Source organism: Nipponia nippon, unplaced genomic scaffold (genome assembly GCF_047370975.1).
Source record: "Nipponia nippon isolate SJK-2023a ecotype South Korea unplaced genomic scaffold, ASM4737097v1 scaffold_42, whole genome shotgun sequence".
Classification (NCBI taxonomy): domain Eukaryota; kingdom Metazoa; phylum Chordata; class Aves; order Pelecaniformes; family Threskiornithidae; genus Nipponia; species Nipponia nippon.
Window position 1 is genome coordinate 974,721 of NW_028262361.1, and position 21,875 is coordinate 996,595.

Genomic DNA, 21,875 nt, shown 5'->3' on the forward strand with positions numbered 1-21,875 from the left:
CCCCTCTGGGTCCCCCAGACCCCCCTGCCTCCCTCAGACCCCCCGGACCCTCAGGACTCCCCTGGGTGCCCCCCTCAGACCCCCCAGGATCCTCGAGACCCCTCTGGGTGCCCCCCTGGCCCCCTGAGACCCCCACAGGACGCTCAGGACCCTCTGGGTGCTTTTGTGCCCCCCTGAGACCCCCAGGACTCCCCTGGGTGCCCCCCTGCCCCCCCGGGACCCCTGGGACCCCCAGGACCCCCTGGGTGCCCCCCTGTAGACCCTCCCCAGGACCCTTGAGACCCCCAGGTGCCCCCCTGAGACCCCCCCAAGGACCCTCAGGACCCCCCTGGGTGCCCCCCTGCCCCCCCCAGACCCCCAGGACCCCCTGGGTGCCCCCCGGCCCCCCAGAACCCCCAGGGTGCACCTCTACTCCCCCCAGGACCCCCTGGGTGCCCCCCGGCCCCTCACCGTTGCGGCTGTTCTGTTTGAGGGTGTTGGCCGAGAGCTGGATGAAACTTTCGCCCCCGAATTCCTGGGGGAAAACCAACTCCTGGACCTGCCCCTCCGTGTTCAGCACCGTCACCTCCAGCACTGCGGGAGAGCGCGCGCGTCACCGCACACGCGTGCCACCGCACACGCGTGGGGCTCTCCCGGGGACCCAGGTGCCCCCTGAGGACCCAGGTGTGGGGGTCGGGGGTCTCCCCCACCCTGCTGGGGACCCCAGGGAGGGGACGGGGGTCTGGGGAAGAGGACGAGGACCTGGGTGCCCCCTGAGGATGCAGTCATGGGGGTCGGGGTCTCCCCCAACCTCCCAGAGACCCCCGGAGGGGACGGAGGTTTGGGGAGGGCCCTGGGGACCCAGGTGTCCCCTGAGGATGCAGTCATGGGCATGGGGGTCTCCCCCACCCTGCCAGGGACCGTGGGGAGGGGACGGGGCTCTGGGGGAGGACCCCAGGGACCCAGGTGCCCCCTGAGGACCCATGTGGGTGGGTTGGGGTCTCCCCTACCCTCCCAGAGACCCCCAAGAGGAGACGGAGGTTTGGGGGAGGACCCCAGGGACCCAGGTGTGGGGGTCTCCCCCACCCTGCTGGGGACCCTGGGGAGGGGTTGGGGGACTGGGGGTCAGGACCTGGGTGCCCCCTGAGGACCCAGGCGTGGGGGTCAGGGTCTCCCCCACCCTCCCAGAGACCCCCGGGAGGGGACGGAGGTTGTGGGGAGGACCCCAAGGACCCAGGTGCTGGGGACCCCAGAGAGGGGACGGGGGTCTGAGGAAGGGGACAAGGACCCAGGTGTCCCCTGAGGACCCATGTATGTGGGTGGGGGTCTCCCCCACCCTGCTGGGGACCCTGGGGAGGGGTCGGGGGTCTGGGGGCGAGGACCCAGGTGTCCCCTGAGGACCCAGGCGTGAGGGTCAGGGTCTCCCCCAGCCTCCCAGAGACCCCCGGGAGGGGATGGAGGTTTTGGGGAGGACCCCAGGGATCCAGGTGTGGGAGTGGGGGTCTCCCCCACCCTGCTGGGAACCCCGGGGAGGGGACGGGGGTCTGGGGGCGAGGGGTGGGAGTGGGTGGGGGGCAGCGGGGGGCTCACCCAGGTTCTGGCGGGCGGCGAGGAAGCGGGCGGGCTCCTTGACGTTGTCGGCCAGCAGGAAGGCGCCCTCCTCCAGCACGTCCAGCAGCATGGTGGCCGTGTGCGCCTGCTCCGAGCCGTTCATGTCCCTCCAGGACTCCAGCGCCTCGGGCCGCAGCAGGTTGTCCACCGCCTCCACCACCGCCTGCAGAGGAGGGGTGGGGTTGGCCACGCCCACCAGGGCCACGCCCATTGCCCCACCCACGGACACTGCCCCACCTGCCTTTCCAGCTCAGCCCTGCCCACTCACAGGCCCCGCCCATCTCCCCAAGCCCCGCCCACCAGCAGAGCTCCCCATCCATGCATTGGCCACACCCTGGTACACACCCACTCAGGCCCTGCCCACCAGCACAGCCCCCCACCTACCACAGGTGATGCCCATGCAGAGACCCCGCCCCTTGGACCCACCCCAGCCCCGCCCATCTCCCCCAAGCTCCACCCACCAGCAGAGACCCCACCCCTGGCCACACCCCACCCACCAGCATCCCCCACTGGACACGCCTCCCCACCACACAAGCCCCTCCCACCCACAGACCACACCCACTGTCCACAGGCCCCGCCCTGGCCACACCCACACCACACCCCACCCACTGATAGGCCCCGCCCTGATAAGCCCCGCCCCCAGCTCACCTTGATGTAATCCTTACAGGTGCGCTCCCGCTTGTGCATCTGGGGGGGGGGGGGGAACGGCGTCGGGGTGGGGTCCCCCACGTATGGGGCGGGGTCCCCCACATCTGGGGCACGGGACCCCCACGTATGGGGTGGGGACCCCCACATCTGGGGCGTGGGACCCCCACGTATGGGGCCCCCAATATCTGCAGCTGGAGACCCCCAATGTCTGCAGCCGGAGACCCCGAGATTTGGGGCAGGGGGACCCCAACATCTGGGGCAGAACCCCAACATTTGGGGCAGGAGAACCCCAGTATTTGGGGCAGAACCCCAAGATTTGGGGCAGAAACCCCGTATTTGAAGCAGGAGAACCCCAACATCTGGGGCAGGAGAACCCCAAAATTTGGGGCAGGGGGGACCCCAACATTTAGGGCAGGAGAACCCAAGTATTTGGGGCAGAACCCCAACATTTGAGGCAGGCGAACCCCAACATTTAGGGCAGATCCCCAACCCCTGGGGCGGGAGAACCCCAACATTGGGGGCAGGAGAACCCCAACCCCTGGGGCAGAACCCCAACCCCTGGGGCAGGAGAACCCCAACATTGGGGGCAGGAGAACCCCAACATCTGAGGCAGAACCCCAACCCCTGGGGCAGAAGAACCCCAACATTGGGGGCAGAACCCCAACATCTGGGGCAGAACCCCAACCCCTGGGGCAGAAGAACCCCAACATTGGGGGCAGAACCCCAACATCTGGGGCAGAACCCCAACCCCTGGGGCAGGAGAACCCCAACATTGGGGGCAGAACCCCAACATCTGGGGCAGAACCCCAACCCCTGGGGCAGGAGAACCCCAACATTGGGGGCAGAACCCCAACATTCGGGGCAGAACCCCAACCCCTGGGGCGGGAGAACCCCAACATTGGGGGCAGAACCCCAACATTCGGGGCAGAACCCCAACCCCTGGGGCGGGAGAACCCCCCAACTCCCGGGCCATCGCACCCCAACTCCCGGCCGGGGCGGAACCTCGGGCTCGGGGCGGGCTGTACCCCAAGACGGGACTTTCGGGGGGCCCCCCCCCCCCCCCCACCTTGTTGTAGTTCTTGCCGGCGGATTCGCGCTCGACGGGGCGCAGGGCCTGCAGTTGGGCGTCCAAGATGTCCAGCAGCTGCTCCAGCAGCCGCACGGCCGAGCTGACGTCCCCGGCGTAGACGGGGCCCCGCGTGTGCCGCGCCAGCTCGCTGGCGATGTTGGCCGCGTTCTCCCCGCTCTTGATCTGGGGGGGGGGGAAGGGGGAATGGGGGGGTCAGAGGGGCACCCCGATATCCCCCGGGGGGGTCCCAGGGGTGGGGGGGGATTGGGGTGACCCCTTCCCTGCCCCGGTGGCTCCCTGTGGGACGGGGACGTGGTGATGGCCTGAGGGAGGGGATCTGGGGGGGCACGGGGGGTTTTGGGGGGTCACAGGGGGTTTTGGGGGGCACAGAGGGTTTTGGGGGGTCTCTGGGTGGGTGGGGGTCCCAGGGGTGGGGGGGGGATTGGGGTGACCCCTTCCCCGCCCCGGTGGCTCCCTGTGGGCCGGGGACGTGGCGATGGCCTTAGGGAGGGGATCTGGGGGGCGCGGGGGTTTTGGGGGGTCACAGGGGGTTTTGGGGGGGCACAGAGGGTTTTGGGGGGTCTCTGGGTGGGTGGGGGTCCCAGGGGTGGGGGGGTATTGGGGTGACCCCTTCCCCGCCCCGGTGGCACCCTGTGGGCCGGGGACGTGGCGATGGCCTTAGGGAGGGGATCTGGGGGGGCACGGGGGGTTTTGGGGGGTCACAGGGGGTTTTGGGGGGCACAGGGGGTTTTGGGGGGTCTCTGGGTGGGTGGGGGTGCTGGGGGGGTCCCGAGGGGGGGAATGGAGGTGACCCCCTTGGGTGAGGAGCCCCTGCCCCCATGGGTCCTGGTCAGACGGGGACGTGGCGATGGCCTTGGGGAGGGGATTTGGGGGGGCACGGGGGGTTTTGGGGGGCACAGGGGTTTTGGGGGGTCGCGGGGGGTTTTTGGGGGGCTCTGGGTGGGTGGGGGTGCTGGGGGCTGTGGGTGGGGGGTCCCAGGGGTCCCCGGGGTGGGGGGTGGGGTCCCTGGGGCAATGAAGGCCCCGAGGTGGGTCCCCATTTTGAGGGGAGAGGCCCTCTTTTGCAGGGGTCCCCATTTGGGGGTGTCCCCATTTTGGGGGAGGGTCCCCATTTGGGGGGGTCCCGTTTTGGGGGGGGGTGTCTCCGTTGGGGACCATCCCGTTTTGGGGACAGGTTCCTATTTCGGAGGGGTCCAGTTTCAGGGGGCGGCTCCCCAGTGGGGGGTCCCCAGTGGGGGGGGGGGGGGTGTCCCAGTTTGGGGGGGTCCCCGTTTGGGGGTCCCCGTTTGGGGGTCCCCAGCTGCCCCCTACCTTCTGGGCCACCTGGTTGACCCAGGGGCTGGTGCAGTTGCTGAGGTCGGGCCCCCGCGGGTTCCAGACCCCCAGCCCCAGCAGGCACTGGAAGGAGGCGATGCCTGGGGGGCGCGGGGGGGTCAGGGACAGAGCCCCCCAAGACCCCCCAGCCCCCCCATAATCCCCCAGGCCCCCCTGAGCCCCCCGCCCCCCCCGGACCCCCTGGCCCCCCAATACCCTCCATCCCCCCAAGACCCCCTGACCCAGGTCCCCCAGTACCCCCATGGCCCCCCAGTACCATCCAGACCCCCCAACCCCTGGTCCCCCAGTACCCAGAGCCCCCCAGTACCCCCATGGCCCCCCAGTATCCTCCCTGGCCCCTGGTCCTCCAAACCCCCCCAGGCCCCCCTGACCCTGGTCCCCCAGTACCCCCATAGCCCCCCAGTACCCCCCAGGCTCCCATGACCCCCCTGATGCCAGTACCCCCATGGCCGCAAAATAGCCCCCAGCCCCTCGTAGCCCCCCATGACCCCCTGACCCAGGTCCCCCAGCAGCCCCAGTACCCCCAGTACCATCCAGACCCCCCAACCCCTGGTCCCCCAGTACCCAGAGCCCCCCAGTGCCCCCATAGCCCCCCAGTCCCCCCATAACCCCCCAGTCCCCCCGTAGCCCCCCAGCACCCCCGAGGCCCCCCTGACCCCAGTCTCCCCAGTGCCCCCATAGCCCCCCAGTCCCCCCATAGCCCCCCAGTCCCCCCAGTGCCCCCGTACCGCGGGTGCCCTTGGGGCAGGGTCTCTCCACCACCACCCCCTGCTGCGCCGCCGGCCACTGCACCCTCCGCACCTCCCGCGCCTCGCACAGCCGCGCTGGGCCCCCCCCGGGCCCCCCCCCGGGCCCCCCCGGCGGGCGGCGGGAGGCGGCGGGGGGCGGCGGGGCCGCCGGGACCCCCGCCCCGTTCCTGGGGGGCCCTGGGGAGCCGGGGGGGCCCCCGGGGGTGGCGGCGCTGTGGGCCGGGCCCGGGCCCGGGGGGGGCCCCGGGGGGGGCCCCGGGCGGGGGGTGAGGGGGCCCCTGCGCGCCGTGGGGGTGGGAGCGGGCGCCGGCGAGCTCCGGGGCGCCGTGGGTCGCGCCGGGGCGGCGCTGGGGGCCGCCGTCGTCACCGGACCTGGGGGGGACGGGGATGGGGGGGGTCGGGGGGGAGGAGCCCCCCCATAGCCCCCCGACGGGGATTGGGGGGCCCCCCTCCGCCCCAGCCCCCCAACCGCAGGTGGAGGGGACTCTGGGGATGGGGGGCACCCCCAAAGGGACCGCGGACCCCCAGGGCCCCCCCCAAGGGACCGGGACACCCCCAAAGAGACCCCAGACCTCCAGGGCACCCCCAAAGTGACCTCGGACCCCCAGAGCACCCTCAAAGGGACCTCGGACCCCCAGGGCCCCCCCAAGGGACCGGGACACCCCCAAAGAGACCCCAGACCCCCAGGGCACCCCAAAAGTGACTGCAGACCCCCAGGGCTCCCCCCAAGTTACTGGAGCACCCCCAAAACAAAGCTGTACTCCTAGACATTTGGGGCTGCACCCCCAAAGTGACCCTGGACCACCCAGGGCACCCCCCAAGTCACTGGGGCACCCCCAAAGTCACCCGGGACCCCCAGGGCTGCCCATGGGTGTCTGGGGCGCCCCCAAAGTGACCCCGGACCCCCAGGGCACCCCCCAAGTCACTGGGGCACCCCCAAAGCGATCCCAGACCCCCAGGGCTGCCCGTGGGTGTCTGGGGCGCCCCCAAAGTGACCCCGGACCCCCAGGGCACCCCCCAAGTCACTGGGGCACCCCCAAAGTCACCCGGGACCCCCAGGGCTGCCCATGAGTGACTGGGGCACCCCCAAAGTCACCCGGGACCCCCAGGGCTGCCCATGAGTGACTGGGGCACCCCCAAAGTCACCCGGGACCCCCAGGGCTGCCCATGGGTGTCTGGGGCGCCCCCAAAGTCACCCGGGACCCCCAGGGCTGCCCATGAGTGACTGGGGCGCCCCCAAAGTGACCCCGGGACCCCCAGGGCGCCTCCCGCACCCCCAGGGCCGCCCCTGCAGGCCCCCCCTCCCCCGCGCCCCCCCCGTTTCGCCCCTCACCGGCCCCCGGATCCGGCGGCCCGAACTCCAGGCCGTAGCGGACGACGAAGTAGTTGTTCCAGACGTAGAGCTGGTTATCGCGGGGGTTGTAGTCGACGGAGGAGACGTACTGGTAGGGGTTGGGGAAGGCCATCTCCACCGCCTCCCCCCGGTTGGCCCGCGTGTTGAAGGCGTAAGCCACCCGGTTGCCGGCGGCTTCGCTGTCGTCGTCCACGTAGACGCTGCGGATGACGTAGAGGACGCCGCAAGCCATGAAGGCGTTGGAGGCCGCGCGTTTGTCGTAGCCGGTTTCCCAGGTCCCCTCGAAGCGGAGGGTGTAGGGGTTGAGCTGGCTGACCACCAACCGGCCGCCGTTCCCCTCCGTGGCGTAGATCACCCACAGCCCGTCCTCGTCCACCGCCAAATCGATGTCGGTTTTGCCGCCCCAGCGATAGGGCGAGGTGTCGTGGTAGTTGGCGGCGCCCACCACGGTTTCGCCGCTCTTGATGCGGGTGCGCAGGTCGTACTTGACGATGTTGCGGGTTCGCTCCTTGTTGTAGAAGACGGCGCCGTCGTAGACGACGAAGCCGGTGCCGTCGACGCGGTTGGGGAGGCGGTAGGTGGTGGTGTGGCGGGCGCCGACGTAGTCGTCCCAGGAGGCGTACTCGGTGAGGGTGTCGGTGCGGTACGGCACCCAGGGCATGACGTAGAGGCGGTCGCCGGCTTGGAGGGGGTCGCGGCACCAGGCGCCGGCTTGGTGCTGGGATTCGTGGCTGGAGGTGGGGGAACCGATGCGCTGCAGGGTGCCCGGGCAGACGAAGACTGCGGGGGGGAGACGGGGGGACGGACGGGGGGACACGGGGACGGACGGACGACACGGGGACAGACAGGGGGACACGGGGATGGATATAAGGACAGACACGGGGACGGACACAGGGACACGGGGACGGACGGGGGGACACGGGGATGGATACAAGGACAGACAAGGGGACAGACAGGGACACGGGGACGGACGGGGGGACACGGGGATGGATACAAGGACAGACATGGGGACAGACGGGGGACATGGGGACAGACGGGGGGACACGGGGACGGACAGGGGGACACGGGGATGGATATAAGGACAGACACGGGGACGGACAGGGGGACATGGGGACGGACAGGGGGACATGGGGATGGATACAAGGACAGACAGGGGGACACAGGGACAGACAGGGGATGTGGGGACAGACAGGGGGACACAGGGACGGACAGGGGATGCGGGGACGGACAGGGGGACATGGGGATGGGCATGGGGACACAGGGACAGACGGGAGGACGCGGGGACGGACAGGGGGACACAGGGATGGATACAAGGACAGACACGGGGACGGACAGGGGATGTGGGGATGGACAGGGGGACACAGGGACGGACGGGGGGACACGGGGATGGACAGGGGGACATGGGGATGGATACAAGGACAGACACAGGGACAGACATGGGGACACAGGAACAGATGGGAGGATGTGGGGACGGACAGGGGGACATGGGGACAGACACAAGGATGGACACAGGGACAGACAGGAGATGTGGGGACACGGAGATGGACAGACACAGGGACACAGGGACAGATGGGGGACAGGGGATGGACAGGGGGACGCAGGGACAGACACAGGGACACAGGGGCAGAGGGGGACATAGGGACGGACATGGGGACGGACGGGGATGGACACAGGGACAGATGGGGGACGGACAGGGGGACACAGGGACAGACAGGGGATGTGGGGACATGGGGATGGACACAAGGACAGCCACGGGGACAGACAGGGGGACACGGGGATGGACAGACACGGACACAGGGACAGATGGGGGGACACAGGGACGGACAGGGGGACGGACAGGGGGACAGCCACAGGGACAGATACAGAGAACAGGGACAGCCGTAGGGACACACGGACAGCCACAGGGACAGACAGGGGGACACAGGGACAGGCATGCCATGGGGACAGACAGACATGGGGACAGGTACAGGGACACAGGGACAGACAGGGGGACAGAGAGCGGGTGGGGACAGGGAGGGGACAGATGGACACAGGGACAGCCGTGGGGATGGGGGACAGAGGGACAGACGGACAGAGGACCAGCCATGGCAATGGGGGGGGACAAACAGATACAGGACCAGCAGTGGGGGCAGGGGGGACAGACGGACAGAGGGCCAGCCACAGGGACAGGGGGGACAGAGGGACAGACAGACAGACAGAGGGCCAGCCGTGGGGACAGGGAGGGACGGGGGATGGACAGACAGACGGACAGAGGGACAGATGGACAGAGGGATGGAGGGACAGAGGGCCAGCCGTGGGGCCAGGAGGGGGACAGAGGGACAGAGGGATGGACAGACGGACAGAGGGCCAGCCGTGGGGAGGATGGGGAGGGGACAGAAGTACAGACGGACAGAAGGACAGAGGGCCAGCCGTGGGGCCAGCGGGGGGACAGAGGGACAGACAGACGGACGGAGGGCCAGCCGTGGGGAGGACGGGAGGGGACAGAAGTACAGACGGACAGAGGGACGGAGGGACAGATGGACAGAAGGACGGAGGGATGGATGGAGGGATGGACGGACAGAGGGATGGACGGACGGAGGGAGGGCCAGCGGTGGGGGCGGGGGGGACGGAAGGACAGATGAACAGAAGGACGGAGGGATGGACGGAGGGATGGACGGACAGAGGGATGGACGGACGGAGGGAGGGCCAGCGGTGGGGGCGGGGGGGACAGAAGGACAGATGAACAGAAGGACGGAGGGACAGACGGACGGAGGGAGGGCGGGAGGGCCAGCGGTGGGGACAGCGAGAGGCAGGAGAGAAGAGAGAAGCGTTTCATCAGCGGCTGGGGGGGGGGGGCAGGGGGACCCCAACCCCGGGGGGGGGACAGGGGGGACCCCGACCCCAGGGGGACCCCAACCCCGGGGGGGGCGGGGGGAGGGGACAAGGAGACACGGGGGGGGGGCCCTCGTCCGGGGGGGAGGGGCGGGGGGGACAAAATGGGGGGGGGGCAGGGGTGACGGGGGGGGGACACCCCGTCTGTCCCCCCCGCCGTGGGGACGGGGGGCCGCGCCCCCCAGCCCCCCTTTTATTTGGGGGGGGGCAGCACCCTGAGGGGGAGGGGCAGCTCTCCCTGGGGGGCCCTAAAATGGGGGGAGGGGGGCCTAAAATGGTGGTGGTGGGGCCCTAAAATGGGGGGGCTCTTCCCATCCCCCCCGCCCTGGGCCCACAGCCAGGGTTGATCGAGCGCGGGGGGGGGGGGGGGGGGGGGACCCCCACGGTTCGGGGGTGCGGGGGTGGGGGAGGGGGTGGGGGAGGGGAACGCGTGGTCCCGCTGTCCGGCGCCGGCTGCAGAGAGGCTGGGGGAGAGAAACGGGGGGGTTAGCGCTGCGGGGAGAGAAAGGGGGGGACACGGGGGGGACCCCGGGGCAGAGGCCCCCCAAAGCCCCCCCCCCCCCCGGGCAGAGACCCCCCAAGGCGCCCCTCCCCCCGCGGGGGTCTCTGCGCCGGGGGGGGGGGGAGGGGAGGGGGTGGGGGCTGGGGCCGGGCTGGGGACACCCCCCCCCCCCCCCGATTCGGGGGGGGCCCCAGCCCCAACCCCCGCCTGGGCCGCGCGTCGCACACGCGTGTGCGAAGGGGCGGGGAGGGCCCCCCGCGCGTCGCACACGCGTGTGCGGGGGGGGGGCGCGCGGCGGGAGCGCGCTCGCACACGCGTGTGCGCGGGGCCGCGGGCGCGCGTTGCACACGCGTGGGGGCGCGTGCTCCCCCGGCCGCGCGTTCACGCGCGCGGGTGCGTTTGTGCGGCGCCCTTGGGCCCGCGTGCGCGTGCAAGAGCACGCGTGTCGCTGGCGTGGGCGCGTCCCGCCTGCGCCTCCTCGCGCCTGCGCCCGCGGCTCGCACACGTGTGTGCCCGCGCCTCCCCGCCTGTCCGGGCCCCGTCGCACACGCGTGTGAGCGGCGGGGCTGGGGGCGCGGGGCGGGGGGGGGGGGGCACGGGGGCCTCGCGTGTGCGCGGTGCCTGTGCACGAGGGCCGCGAGCGCACCAGGACCCACGTGTGCACGAGAATCCGTGAGTCCACGAGGACCCAAACGTGCGCGGGGGCCGCGGACGTGCGAGGACCCACGTGCGCACGGGGAACCGCAGGGGCACAAGGATCCGCGTGCACACGAGGGCCCGCGAACGCACGAGGGCTCGTGCGTGCACGAAGGCCGTGAGTGCACGTGGACCCACGTGTGCACAAGGTCCCGTGTGCACGGGGGCCACGGGCACACAAGGACCCGCGTGCGCACGAGGATCTGTGCGTGCACGAGGAGCCAGGTGCGTGCACGAGGGCCGTGAACGCACGAGGAGCCGTGTGTGTGCACGAGGGCTTGTGCGTGCACGAGGGCTGCGAGTACACAAACCCCCGCGTGTGCGCAAGGCCCTGTGAGTGCACGAGGACCCGCGTGTGCACGAGGTCCTGTGTGCACAAGGGCTGTGAACGCACGAGGACCTGTGTGTGCACGAGAACCCGCGTGTGCACGAGAACTCGTGTGTGCACGAGGACCTGCGTGTTTACAAGGACCCATGAGTGCACGAGGACCCGTGTGCGCACAAGGACTTGTGTGTGCACGAGGCCCCAGGTGTGCACGAGGCCCCACGTGTGCACGAGGACTTGTGAGCGCACGAGGACCCGTGAACACACAAAGACCCACGAGCGCACGAGGCCCCACGCGTGCACGAGGCCCTGTGAACACACAAGGCCCCGTGTCTGCACGAGAACTCGTGTGTGCACGAGGCCCCGCGTGTGCACGAGGCCCTGCGTGTGCACGAGACCTCATGTGTGCACGAGGCCCCACGTGTGCACGAGGGCCTGCGCGTGCACGAGACCTGATGTGTGCACGAGAACTTGTGTGTGCACGAGGCCCCGCGTGTGCACGAGTCCCCGCGCGTGCACGAGAACTCGTGTGTGCACGAGACCCCGCGTGTGCACGAGAACTTGTGTGTGCACGAGGCCCCGTGTGTGCACGAGGCCCCGCGTGTGCACGAGAACTCGTGTGTGCACGAGGCCCCGCGTGTGCACAAGAACTCGTGTGTGCACGAGGCCCCGCGCGCGCACGAGGGCCGTGAAGGCCGGCCCCTCCCCCCGCCCCCGCCGTGCCCCCCCCCCCGTGCCCCCCCCTTGCGTTGCTCCCCCCACCCCCGGCGGCGGGGGGGGGGGTGGGGCGGGGTCCCCGCTGGGGGTGGGGGAGGGGCCGGGCGGGGGAGGGGAGACTCACAGGCTCGGGGGGGCCCCGCGGTCCGGGGGGGCGAGGCGGGAGGACCGCGGCCCTGCGGGAGGAGGAGGAGGAGAGAGAGACGTTAGGGGCCCCCCGCCCCCCGCCGCGGCCCCGCTCCTGGGGCACCTGTGGGAAGAAGCCGCCGGCCCCGGCCCCCGCCCCCCCCCCCACCCCCGCACAGAGAGAGAGAGAGACATGGGGGGGCTCCCGCCCTGGCTGCGCCCCTGCCCGCTGCCCCCCAACTGCTGCCCCCCAACTGCTGCCCCCCAACTGCCCCCGGGGCCGACTGCTGCCCCCCCACTGCCCCCGGGGCCAACTGCCCCCCAACTGCTGCCCCCCAACTGCTGCCCCCCAACTGCCCCCGGGGCCGACTGCCCCCCAACTGCTGCCCCCCCACTGCCCCCGGGGCCAACTGCCCCCCAACTGCTGCCCCCCAACTGCGCCCGGGGCTGACTGCCCCCCTGCTGCCCCCCAACTGCTGCCCCCCAACTGCGCCCGGGGCCGACTGCCCCCGCTGCTGCCCCCGACTGCCCCCCAACTGCCCCTGCTGCTGCCCCCCGACTGCTGCCCTGCTGCCCCCCAACTGCCCCTGCTGCCCCCTGACTGCTGCTCCTGCCCCCCAACTGCCCCTGCTGCCCCTTGGGGGCCAACTGTCCCCCAACTGCCCCCCAACAACTGCCCCCCAACAACTGCCCCTGCTGCCCCCCAACTGCCCCCCGACTGCCCCTGCCTGCCCCCCAACTGCCCCTGCTGCCCCCCAACTGCCCCCTGACTGCCCCTGCCTGCCCCCCAACTGCCCCTGCTGCCCCCCAAGTGCCCCCCGGGGCCCCCCCGAGCTGCCCCGGCCTGTCCTGCCCCTGGGCTCAGTGGGGGAGGGGGAGGGGGGGTATTTGGGGGGGGGGGGGAGGGGTGGCGATTTTGGGGTGCCTCTGCTGGGCCTGGGGGGGCTCCACGGCTGGCGGGGGAGGGGCGGAGGGATGGGGGGGGCGCGGGGCTCCCCTCCCCTCAGCCCCCCTCCCCCCCACTTATGGCATTGCCCGTGGGTCCTGGGGGGGGGGGGGGGAGGGGGGCACTTGGGGGTCCCGGGGGGCCCCGGGGGGCTGGGGGGTCCTGGGGACCCCCAGGGCCCCGGGGGGGCCCAGGGGGATCGGGGGGCCCCGGGGACGCCAATTAGAGCTAATTAAGGGGGGGGGAGGGGCAATGCCCCCCTGCCCCTGCGCTAATGGGGGAGGGGGAGGGGGAGCGAGGAGGGGTGGGGGGAGGGGTGGAGGGGGTCAGATGGGAGGAGGAAGGGGGATTTGGGGGGAGGAGGGGGGATTTGGGGGGCGGGGGGGAGGGGTCAGGGTTTGGGGTGAGTTTAGAGACTTTTGGGGTGCGGGGTCGGGGTGGGGGGAGGGGGGAGGATGGGGGAGTTGGGGGCCCAGGCTGGGGGGGCCGGGCCGGGGGGGGTGGGGGGGTCGGGGTGGGGGCGGGGCGGGAGCGTTACCTTTTTGTTCCACTTCTACTTTTAGCACCGGTAGAAAAAGGCAGAGGAGAGAGCGGGGGAGGGGAGGGGGGAGGGGCGGGGGGGGACACGGGCGGGGGGAGGGGGGGCGAGAGAGGAGACAAAGAGAAAAGAGATTAAATGGCTCCGGCCCCCCAGCCCCTCCCCCCCGGGGTCCCTGAGCCCGTGCGGGGGGGTCCCCGCGCCCCCGGGGGGACGGACGGACGGACACGGGGGGGGGGGGGGGGGGGGGGGGATGGACAGACGGCAGGGATGGGTGGACGGAGGTGGGGGGAGAGGAGGGACAGACGAACGGACGGACAGACCAGACGGACAGGTCAAGGATGGGGGAGAGGAGGAACGGACGGACGGACGGACACGGGGGGGGGGGGGGGGGAGGACACAGACGGATGGACGGACAGGGGATGGACAGACGGCAGGGATGGGTGGACAGAGGTGGGGGGAGAGGAAGGACAGATGGACGGACGGACGGACAGGTAGAAGGGGGGACGGACAGACAGACGGACAGGTCAAGGATGGGTGAGAGGAGGAACGGACGGACGGACGGACGGACAGGTAGAAGGGGGGATGGACAGACAGACGGACAGGTCAAGGATGGGTGAGAGGAGGGATGGACAGACGGATGGACAGGTAGAAGGGGGGATGGACGGACGGACGGACGCCTGAAAGGATGAGTGGGAGAACGGCTGGGAGGGTGGACGGACGGACGGATGGACGGGTGAGAGGACGGAGGGAAGGAGGAAGGAGAGGAAGGACGGGCGGACAGACAAAAGGGTGAGGGGACGGACAGACGGACGCCAGGGTGGCTAAAAGACCAGAGGGAAGAATGGAAAGGGACAGGTAGAAGGACAGATGGACGGACGGACGGACAGAAGAATGGGGGGGAGAGCTGACAGAAGGAGGGACAGAGGGGACAGACAGACAGAAACCTATGGATGGACGGACAGACGGAGAACGGAGGGATGGGGACAGATGGACGGGGAGAGCGGATGGATGGTGGGGACGGACAGACAGACGGAGAAACCCGTGGATGGATGGACAGACGGACAGCGACTGGAGGGATGGAGGGAGACGGACGGACGGACGGACGGGGAGAGCTGATGGATGGTGGGGACGGACAGATGGAGAAACCTGTGGATGGATGGACAGACGGACAGCGAAGGGAGGGATGGAGATGGACGGACGGACGGGGAGAGCGGATGGATGGTGGGGACGGACGGACAGACAGACGGGGAAACCTGTGGATGGATGGACGGACAGAGAGACGGAGAAACCCGTGGATGGATGGACAGACGGACAGACGGAGAAACCCGTGGATGGATGGACAGACAGACAGCGAAGGGAGGGATGGAGATGGACAGACGGACGGGGAGAGCGGATGGATGCTGGGGACGGACAGACAGACAGACAGAGAAACCCCCGGACAGACAAACCCAGGGACGGGCAGCGAAGGGAGGGATGGAGACGGACGGACGGACGGACAGGGGGACGGACGGACGGGGGGCTGGAGGGGGCACAGGGCTCCCCTCCCCCGCGCTCCCCCCCCCGCCCTGAAGGAAGGAAGCGAAGGAGAGAGAGAGGCGGCGGGGGGGCTCTGCCCCACGGCGGGGGGGCTCTGCCCCACGGCGGCGGCGATGGGGGGCTCTGCCCCACGGCGCGGACCTGCAAAGGAAGAGGCCGCCCGCCCCACGGCCGGCCCCCGCCCCACGGCCGGCCCCCCGCCCCCCGCCCCACGGCCGGCCCCACCCCTCCCCCGCCCCACCCCCCCGCCCCACGGCACCGCGGCCCGCGGCACCGGCCGGCACGGGGGAGCGGGCGCTGGCGCTGGGCGTGCTCAGGCGTGGGCTTGGCGTGTGCTTGGCGTGTGCCTGGCGTGTGCTTGGCGTGTGCCGCGTGTGCCACACGTGCTTGGCGTGTGCTTGGCGTGTGCTTGGCATGTGCCTGGTGTGTGCCAGGCATGTGCTGCGTGTGCCTGGCGTGTGCCGCACGTGCTTGGCGTGTGCTTGGCGTGTGCCTGGCATGTGCCTGGCATGTGCCTGGCGTGTGCCACGTGTGCCACACGTGCTTGGCGTGTGCTTGGCGTGTGCCTGGCGTGTGCTTGGCGTGGGCTTGGCGTGTGCCTGGCGTGGGCTTGGCGTGTGCCGCACGTGCTTGGCGTGTGCTTGGCGTGTGCCTGGCGTGTGCCAGGCATGTGCCGCGTGTGCCTGGCGTGTGCCGCATGTGCTTGGCGTGTGCCTGGCATGTGCCTGGTGTGTGCCGCGTGTGCCACACATGCTTGGCATGTGCTTGGCGTGTGCTTGGCATGTGCCTGGCGTGTGCCAGGCATGTGCTGCGTGTGCCTGGCGTGTGCCGCACGTGCTTGGCGTGTGCTTGGCATGTGCCTGGCGGGGGCTTGGCGTGTGCCTGGCATGTGCCTGGCGTGTGCCATGTGTGCCACACGTGCTTGGCGTGTGCTGGGCGTGTGCCTGGCGTGGGCTTGGCGTGTGCCAGGCGTGTGCTTGGCATGGGCTTGGCGTGTGCCTGGCGTGGGCTTGGCGTGTGCCTGGCGTGTGCCTGGCATGTGCCTGGCGTGTGCCACGTGTGCCGCACGTGCTTGGCGTGTGCTTGGCGTGTGCTTGGCGTGTGCCAGGCATGTGCCGCGTGTGCCTGGCGTGTGCCGCATGTGCTTGGCGTGTGCCTGGCGTGTGCCGCGTGTGCTTGGCGTGTGCTGCGTGTGTGCCAGGCATGTCTGGTGTGTGCCTGGCGTGTGCTTGGCATGTACCTGGTGCACGTGCTCACGTGTCCCAGGCGTGTGCTTGGCGTGTGCCAGGCGTGTTTGGTGTGTGCCTGGCGTGTGCCATGTGTGCCTGGCGTGCTCGGCATGTGGCAGGCATGTGCTTGGCGTGTGCCACATGTGCCTGGCGTGTGCCACGTGTGCCTGGCGTGTGCTTGGCATGTGCCAGGCATGTGCCGCAGGTGCCTGGCGTGTGCCACGTGTGCCTGGCGTGTGCCAGGCATGTTTGGTGTGTGCCTGGCATGTGCTTATCATGTACCAGGCATGTGCTTGGTGTGTTCTTAGCGTGTGCCTGGTGCACGTGCTCGCATGTACGAGGTAGGTAACAGGTGTGCACCAGGTGTGTGCTTGGCGTGTGCCAGTGTGCACTGGGCGTGTGCTGGCGTGCACCAGGCATGCGCTTAGCATGTGCTAGGCATGTTTACTGTGTGCCAGCAAGCGCAAGGCACCAGCTACACGTGTGTAAACATGTGCTTAGCGTGTGCTAGTGTGCCTGGCGTGTACAAATGTGCTGCAGATGCGTGCTTAGCGTGTGCAGGCGTGTGCTTAGCATGTGCCACCCTGCACCAGGCCTGTGTGTGTGCACTTAGCATGTACTTAACGTGTGCCAGCTTGCACCAGGCATGTGCTTAGTGTGTACGGGGGTGCGCTTAGCACACGCCAGCTTGCACCAGGCGTGTATTTCGCGTGTACGGCGTGCTTAGCGTGTGCTTAGCGTGTACAGCCGGGCTCGGCACACACCGGCTTGCACCAGGCGCGGATTTGGCATGTACGGGGCGCTTTGCGTGTGCTGGGCGTGCGTGGGCGTGCCCAGCGCGTGCTTAGCGTGTGCCAGGCGCTGTCCCCGCGTGCCGCCGGTGCCGCGGGTCCCGGTGCCGGGGGCTCCGGCGCTTTCCCTCCGGCGGCTCCGGCGGCGGCTGCAAAGCAAAGGGGGGTGAGGGGGGGGTTGGGGTCCCGCGACGGCGCCTGGGGAGAGACGGGACCGACCCCTCCCCCCGCGGGGCCACGGGGGGGGGGGACACGGAGCCCCCAAGCTGACCCCCGGGGGGGGGAGGGGGGGATGGGCCCCCGCGGGGGGTCGCAGCCCCCTCCCCCCGAGCGAGGGGCCGGGGGGCTCGGAGCCCAACGGGGGCAGGGGGGTCTCCACAAAGGGGGGCACGGGGGGGTGGGCCCCAATTTGGGGGGGGGGACACAGATCTATGGGGGAGGAAGAGGCAGCCCCCGCGTCTGGGGGGGCCACGGGGGACCCCGGCAGCGCCCCCCCCCCCCGGGGGGCTCCCAGAATGCCCTGGGGCAGGGCGGGGCTTCCTGGTTTGCTCTATGGGGGGTCCCTGCCCCCCCCAAATCACCCCTTGCCCTCCCCTCCCCCCCCCAAGGCGAGGACCCAGGCATCCGGGTGCCCCCCGGGGCGGGGGAGGGGACTGGGAGGCGCTGGGGGGCGCTGGGGGGCTGTGGGTGCCGTGGGGCGGGGCGCCGTGGGTGCTATGGGGTGCTGCGGGGTGAGCGCTGTGGGTGCTGTGGGGCTGGGTGCTACGTGGCAGGACAACGTGGGTGCTCTTGGGTGCTGTGGGGCTGGGCGCCACGGGCCCACTGCACCTCCGGGCGCTTGGGGGCACTGGGGCCGCCGTGGGGCAGGGCCAGGGCGCCGTGGGGCCGGGGCTGCTGTGGGGCCGGAGATGCCGTGGGGCCGGGTGGGCCGCTGTGGGGCAGGGCTCACTGCAGGGCGCGCAGTCGTGCTGCACCTCCGGGTGCTCGGGGGGGCCATGGGGCCGGGCGGGGGTGCCGTGGGGCCGGGTGGGCCGCTGTGGGGCTGGGTGGGCCGCTGTGGGGCAGGGCTCACTGCAGGGCGCGCAGTCGTGCTGCACCTCCGGGTGCCTGGGGGGGCCGGGGGTGCCGTGGGGCCGGGGGTGCTGGGGGGCCGGGGCCGCCGTGGGGCTGGGGGGCCGCTGTGGGGCAGGGGGGCCGCCGTGGGGCCGCCGTGGGGCAGGACTCACTGTAGGGCACGCAGTCGTACTGCACCTCCAGGTACTTGTAGGTGCCCGGGCAGGGGTCGGGGAAGGCGTCGGAGCCGGCCACCACCACGCACTGCGTCCGGTTGTTGCACCTGCGCGGGGACAGGGGACGTGGGACGGGGGACGGGGGACAGCGCAGGGGACGGGGGACAGTGGGGGACAGCGGGGACGCGGCGCTGGGGACGGGGACTTGGGCCCAGGGGAGCCCTCACGTGGCCCAGGCCGCGGGGACGCGGGGACGTCCCTGCGTTGTCCCCACAGTCCCATGGCCCCACGCTGCCCCATGCTACCCCGCACCCACCGTGTCCCCGCTGTCCCCAACGCGTCCCCATGTCCCCACCCGTCCCCATATCCCCGTCCCCGCTCGTCCCCATGTCCCTTCACCTCCTACCTGTCCCCATGTCCCCACGCCTCTGACCTCTCCCCGTGTCCCCATGTGTCCCCCATGTCCCCGCCTGTCCCCGTGTCCCCACGCCTCCTGCGTGTCCCCATGTCCCCTCAACTCCCACCTGTCCCCGTGTCCCCATAAGTCCCCCATGTCCCCTACCTGTCCCCGCATCCCCACCCCTCTGACCTGTCCCTGTGTCCCCATGTCCCCACCTGTCCCCATGTCCCCTACCTGTCCCCGCATCCCCACCCCTCTGACCTGTCCCTGTGTCCCCACCTGTCCCTGTGTCCCCACGTGTCCCTGTGTCCCCTTGCCTCCTACCTGTCCCCATCTCCCTGTGTCCCCACGTGTCCCTGTGTCCCTTCACCTCCTACCTGTCCCCATGTCCCCATGCCTCTGACCTGTCCTCGTGTCCCCATGTGTCCCCCACGTCCCCACGCCTCCTGCGTGTCCCCATGTCCCCACCTGTGCTTATGTCCCCTCACCTCCTACCTGTCCCCCTGTCCCCTCAACTCCTGCCTGTCCCTGTGTCCCCATAAGTCCCCCACGTCCCCCCTGTCCTGACCTGTCCCTGTGTCCCCTCACCTCTGACCTGTCCCCATGTCCACACCCATCCCTGTGTCCCCATGTGTCCCTGTGTCCCCACCTGTCCCCATGCCTCTGACCTGTCCCTGCGTCCCCATGTCCCCGTGTCCCCACCTGTTCCCATGTCCCCACCTGTCCCCATGTCCCCACCTGTCCCTGTGTCCTCTCACCTCCGACGTGTCCCTGTGTCCCCATAAGTCCCCCATGTCCCCCATCCTCACCTGTCCCCATGTCCCCTACCTGTCCCCGCATCACCACCCCTCCAACTTGTCCCCGTGTCCCCCCCCCTCCCTGTGCCCCCACCTGTCCCTGTGTCCCCTCCCTGTCCCCGTGTCCCTTCACCTCCTACCTGTCCCCATGTCCCCAAGCCTCTGACCTGTCCCCATGTGTCCCCCGTGTCCCCACCTGCCTGCATGTCCCCTCACCTCCTACCTGTCCCCGCATCCCCACCTGTCCCCATGTCCCCACGCCTCCTGCATGTCCCCATGTCCCCACCTGTCCCCGCATCCCCACCCCTCCAACCTGTCCCTGTGTCCCCTTGCCTCCTACCTGTCCCCGTCTCCCCACGTCCCCACCTGTCCGCATGTCCCTGCCTGTCCCCATGTCCCCTCACCTCCGACGTGTCCCCATGTCCCCACCTGTCCCTGTGTCCCCATGTCCCCACCTGTCCTCATGTCCTCTCACCTCTGACCTGTCCCCGTGTCCCCGCCCGTCCCTGTGTCCCCTTGCCTCCTACCTGTCCCCATCTCCCCACGTCCCCACCTGTCCCCATGTCCCTGCCTGTCCCCGTGTCCCCTCACCTCCGACGTGTCCCCATGTCCCCACCTGTCCCTGTGTCCCCATGTCCCCACCTGTCCCCATGTCCCCGCCTGTCCTCATGTCCCCTCACCTCCGACGTGTCCCCATGTCCCCACCTGTCCCCATGTCCCCACCTGTCCCTGTGTCCCCATGTCCCCACCTGTCCGCATGTCCTCTCACCTCTGACCTGTCCCCGTGTCCCCGCCCGTCCCTGTGTCCCCTTGCCTCCTACCTGTCCCCGTCTCCCCAAGTCCCCACCTGTCCCCATGTCCCTGCCTGTCCCCGTGTCCCCTCACCTCCGACGTGTCCCCGCGTCCCCACCCATCCCCGTGTGTCCCCCCCCGTCCCCCACCTCTGGGCCATGATCTTGAAGGCGTCAGGCAGGTAGCACTGGACGTTCTCCATCTGGAAGGGGTCGGCGTCGCAGATCTTGTCGTCGGTGCGCCCGTAGTTGGCGTTCTCCACCATCACCACGTCGCTGCCCGGGCACCGCAGCTCGATGGGGTACCCCTCGCACGCCAGCTCCCGCCGCACCAGCCCGAAGGGCAGCCCGGCCCGGCTCAGCCCTGCGGGGGCACGCCTGCGTCCCTGCGCGCCCGGGCACGCCCGCGCCTCGCGCGCCCGCCGCGCCCCGCGCCCCCGCCCCCACCCCCCCGCGGGAGGGCGGCCCCGTGCACGCGCGGCGTGCGAGGCCCGCGGGGGGCAGGCGGCAGCTCGGACCTCGCACGGGCTTTGCACGCCCCTGGCACGAGCCTGCGCGCCCCTCGCACGGGCTTTGCACGCCTCTGCACGCCCCTGGCATGAGCTCGCACGCCCCTCGCACGGGCTTTGCACGCCCCTGGCATGACCTTGCACAGGCTTTGCACGCCCCTGTGTGTCCCTGGCATGGGCTCGCACGCCCCTCGCACAGGCTTTGCACGCCTCTGCACGCCCCTGGCATGAGCTCGCACGCCCCTTGCACGGGCTTTGCACGTCCCCTGCACGGGCTTTGCATGCCGCTCACATGGGCTTTGCACTCTTCTCACACGAGCCTGCACGCCCCTTGCACAGGCTTTGCACGCCCCTTGCATGGGCTTTGCACACTGGTCACACGGGCTGTGCACACTTCTTGCACTAGCCTGCACGCCCCTCGCATGAGCCTGCACACCCATTGCATGGGCTCTGCACACCTCTGGCACGGGCTTTGCACGCCCCTCGCGCCTGCACACCGATTGCACAGGCTTTGCACACTCCTTGCACGAGCCTACACGCCCATTGCACAGGCTTGCACGCCCCTCGCGCGGGCTTTGCACGCTCCTCACACAGGCTTCGCACGCCCCTGGCACACTGCTTGCACAAGCCTTGTACAAGTCCCATGCGCAAGCCTCGCACGCCCCACACACGCCCCTCGCACACCCCTTACGCGGGTGTCGTGCAGTTGTGCGCCTGAGCCTCGCGCGCGCCCACGTGCCTCTTGCGCTACATAGGGCCTCGCACGCCCCTTGCACGCTCCTTGCACGCGCCTCGCATGGGCTTTGCACGAGCCTGTGCGCCTCTTGCCCGGGCATCGTATGGACCTTGCACGAGCCTTGCATGGGCCTTGCACGCCCCTTGCTCGGGCCTTGCACCAGTCTGTGCACCTCTTGCCTGGGCATGGCATAGGCCTTGCACGCCCCTTGCACGCCCCTTGCCTAGGCATCACATAGGCCTTGCACACCCCTTGCACGGGCATCACAGAGGCCTTGCACGCCCTTTGCCTGGGCACCGTGTAGACCTTGCACGCCCCTTGCACGCGCCTCGCACGCCCTTCGCCTGGGCATCGTACAGGCCTTGCA

General features: G+C 70.6%; 2 protein-coding genes across 2 annotated transcripts in view; both read right to left on the minus strand.

Moving 5' to 3' along the window:
- The window catches only part of LOC148052920 (adhesion G protein-coupled receptor L1-like), a 36,814-nt gene that overhangs the window by 11,847 nt on the left and 3,092 nt on the right, over positions 1-21,875 (minus strand). Inside the window, 9 exon segments of the mRNA XM_087778106.1 lie at positions 451-573; positions 1,570-1,753; positions 2,239-2,277; positions 3,305-3,490; positions 4,640-4,743; positions 5,392-5,784; positions 6,746-7,546; positions 18,273-18,382; positions 20,414-20,627. Coding sequence (XP_087634232.1) covers positions 451-573; positions 1,570-1,753; positions 2,239-2,277; positions 3,305-3,490; positions 4,640-4,743; positions 5,392-5,784; positions 6,746-7,546; positions 18,273-18,382; positions 20,414-20,627 — 2,154 coding nt within the window.
- On the minus strand, positions 13,904-15,442 carry LOC148052921 (uncharacterized). The gene is made up of 3 exons (XM_087777902.1): positions 15,281-15,442; positions 14,780-15,167; positions 13,904-14,743 (listed from the first exon to the last, which is right to left on the minus strand). The coding sequence occupies exons 1-3, from the start codon at positions 15,440-15,442 to the stop codon at positions 14,094-14,096; spliced, it is 1,200 nt and encodes a 399-aa protein (XP_087634028.1). The 3' UTR covers positions 13,904-14,093.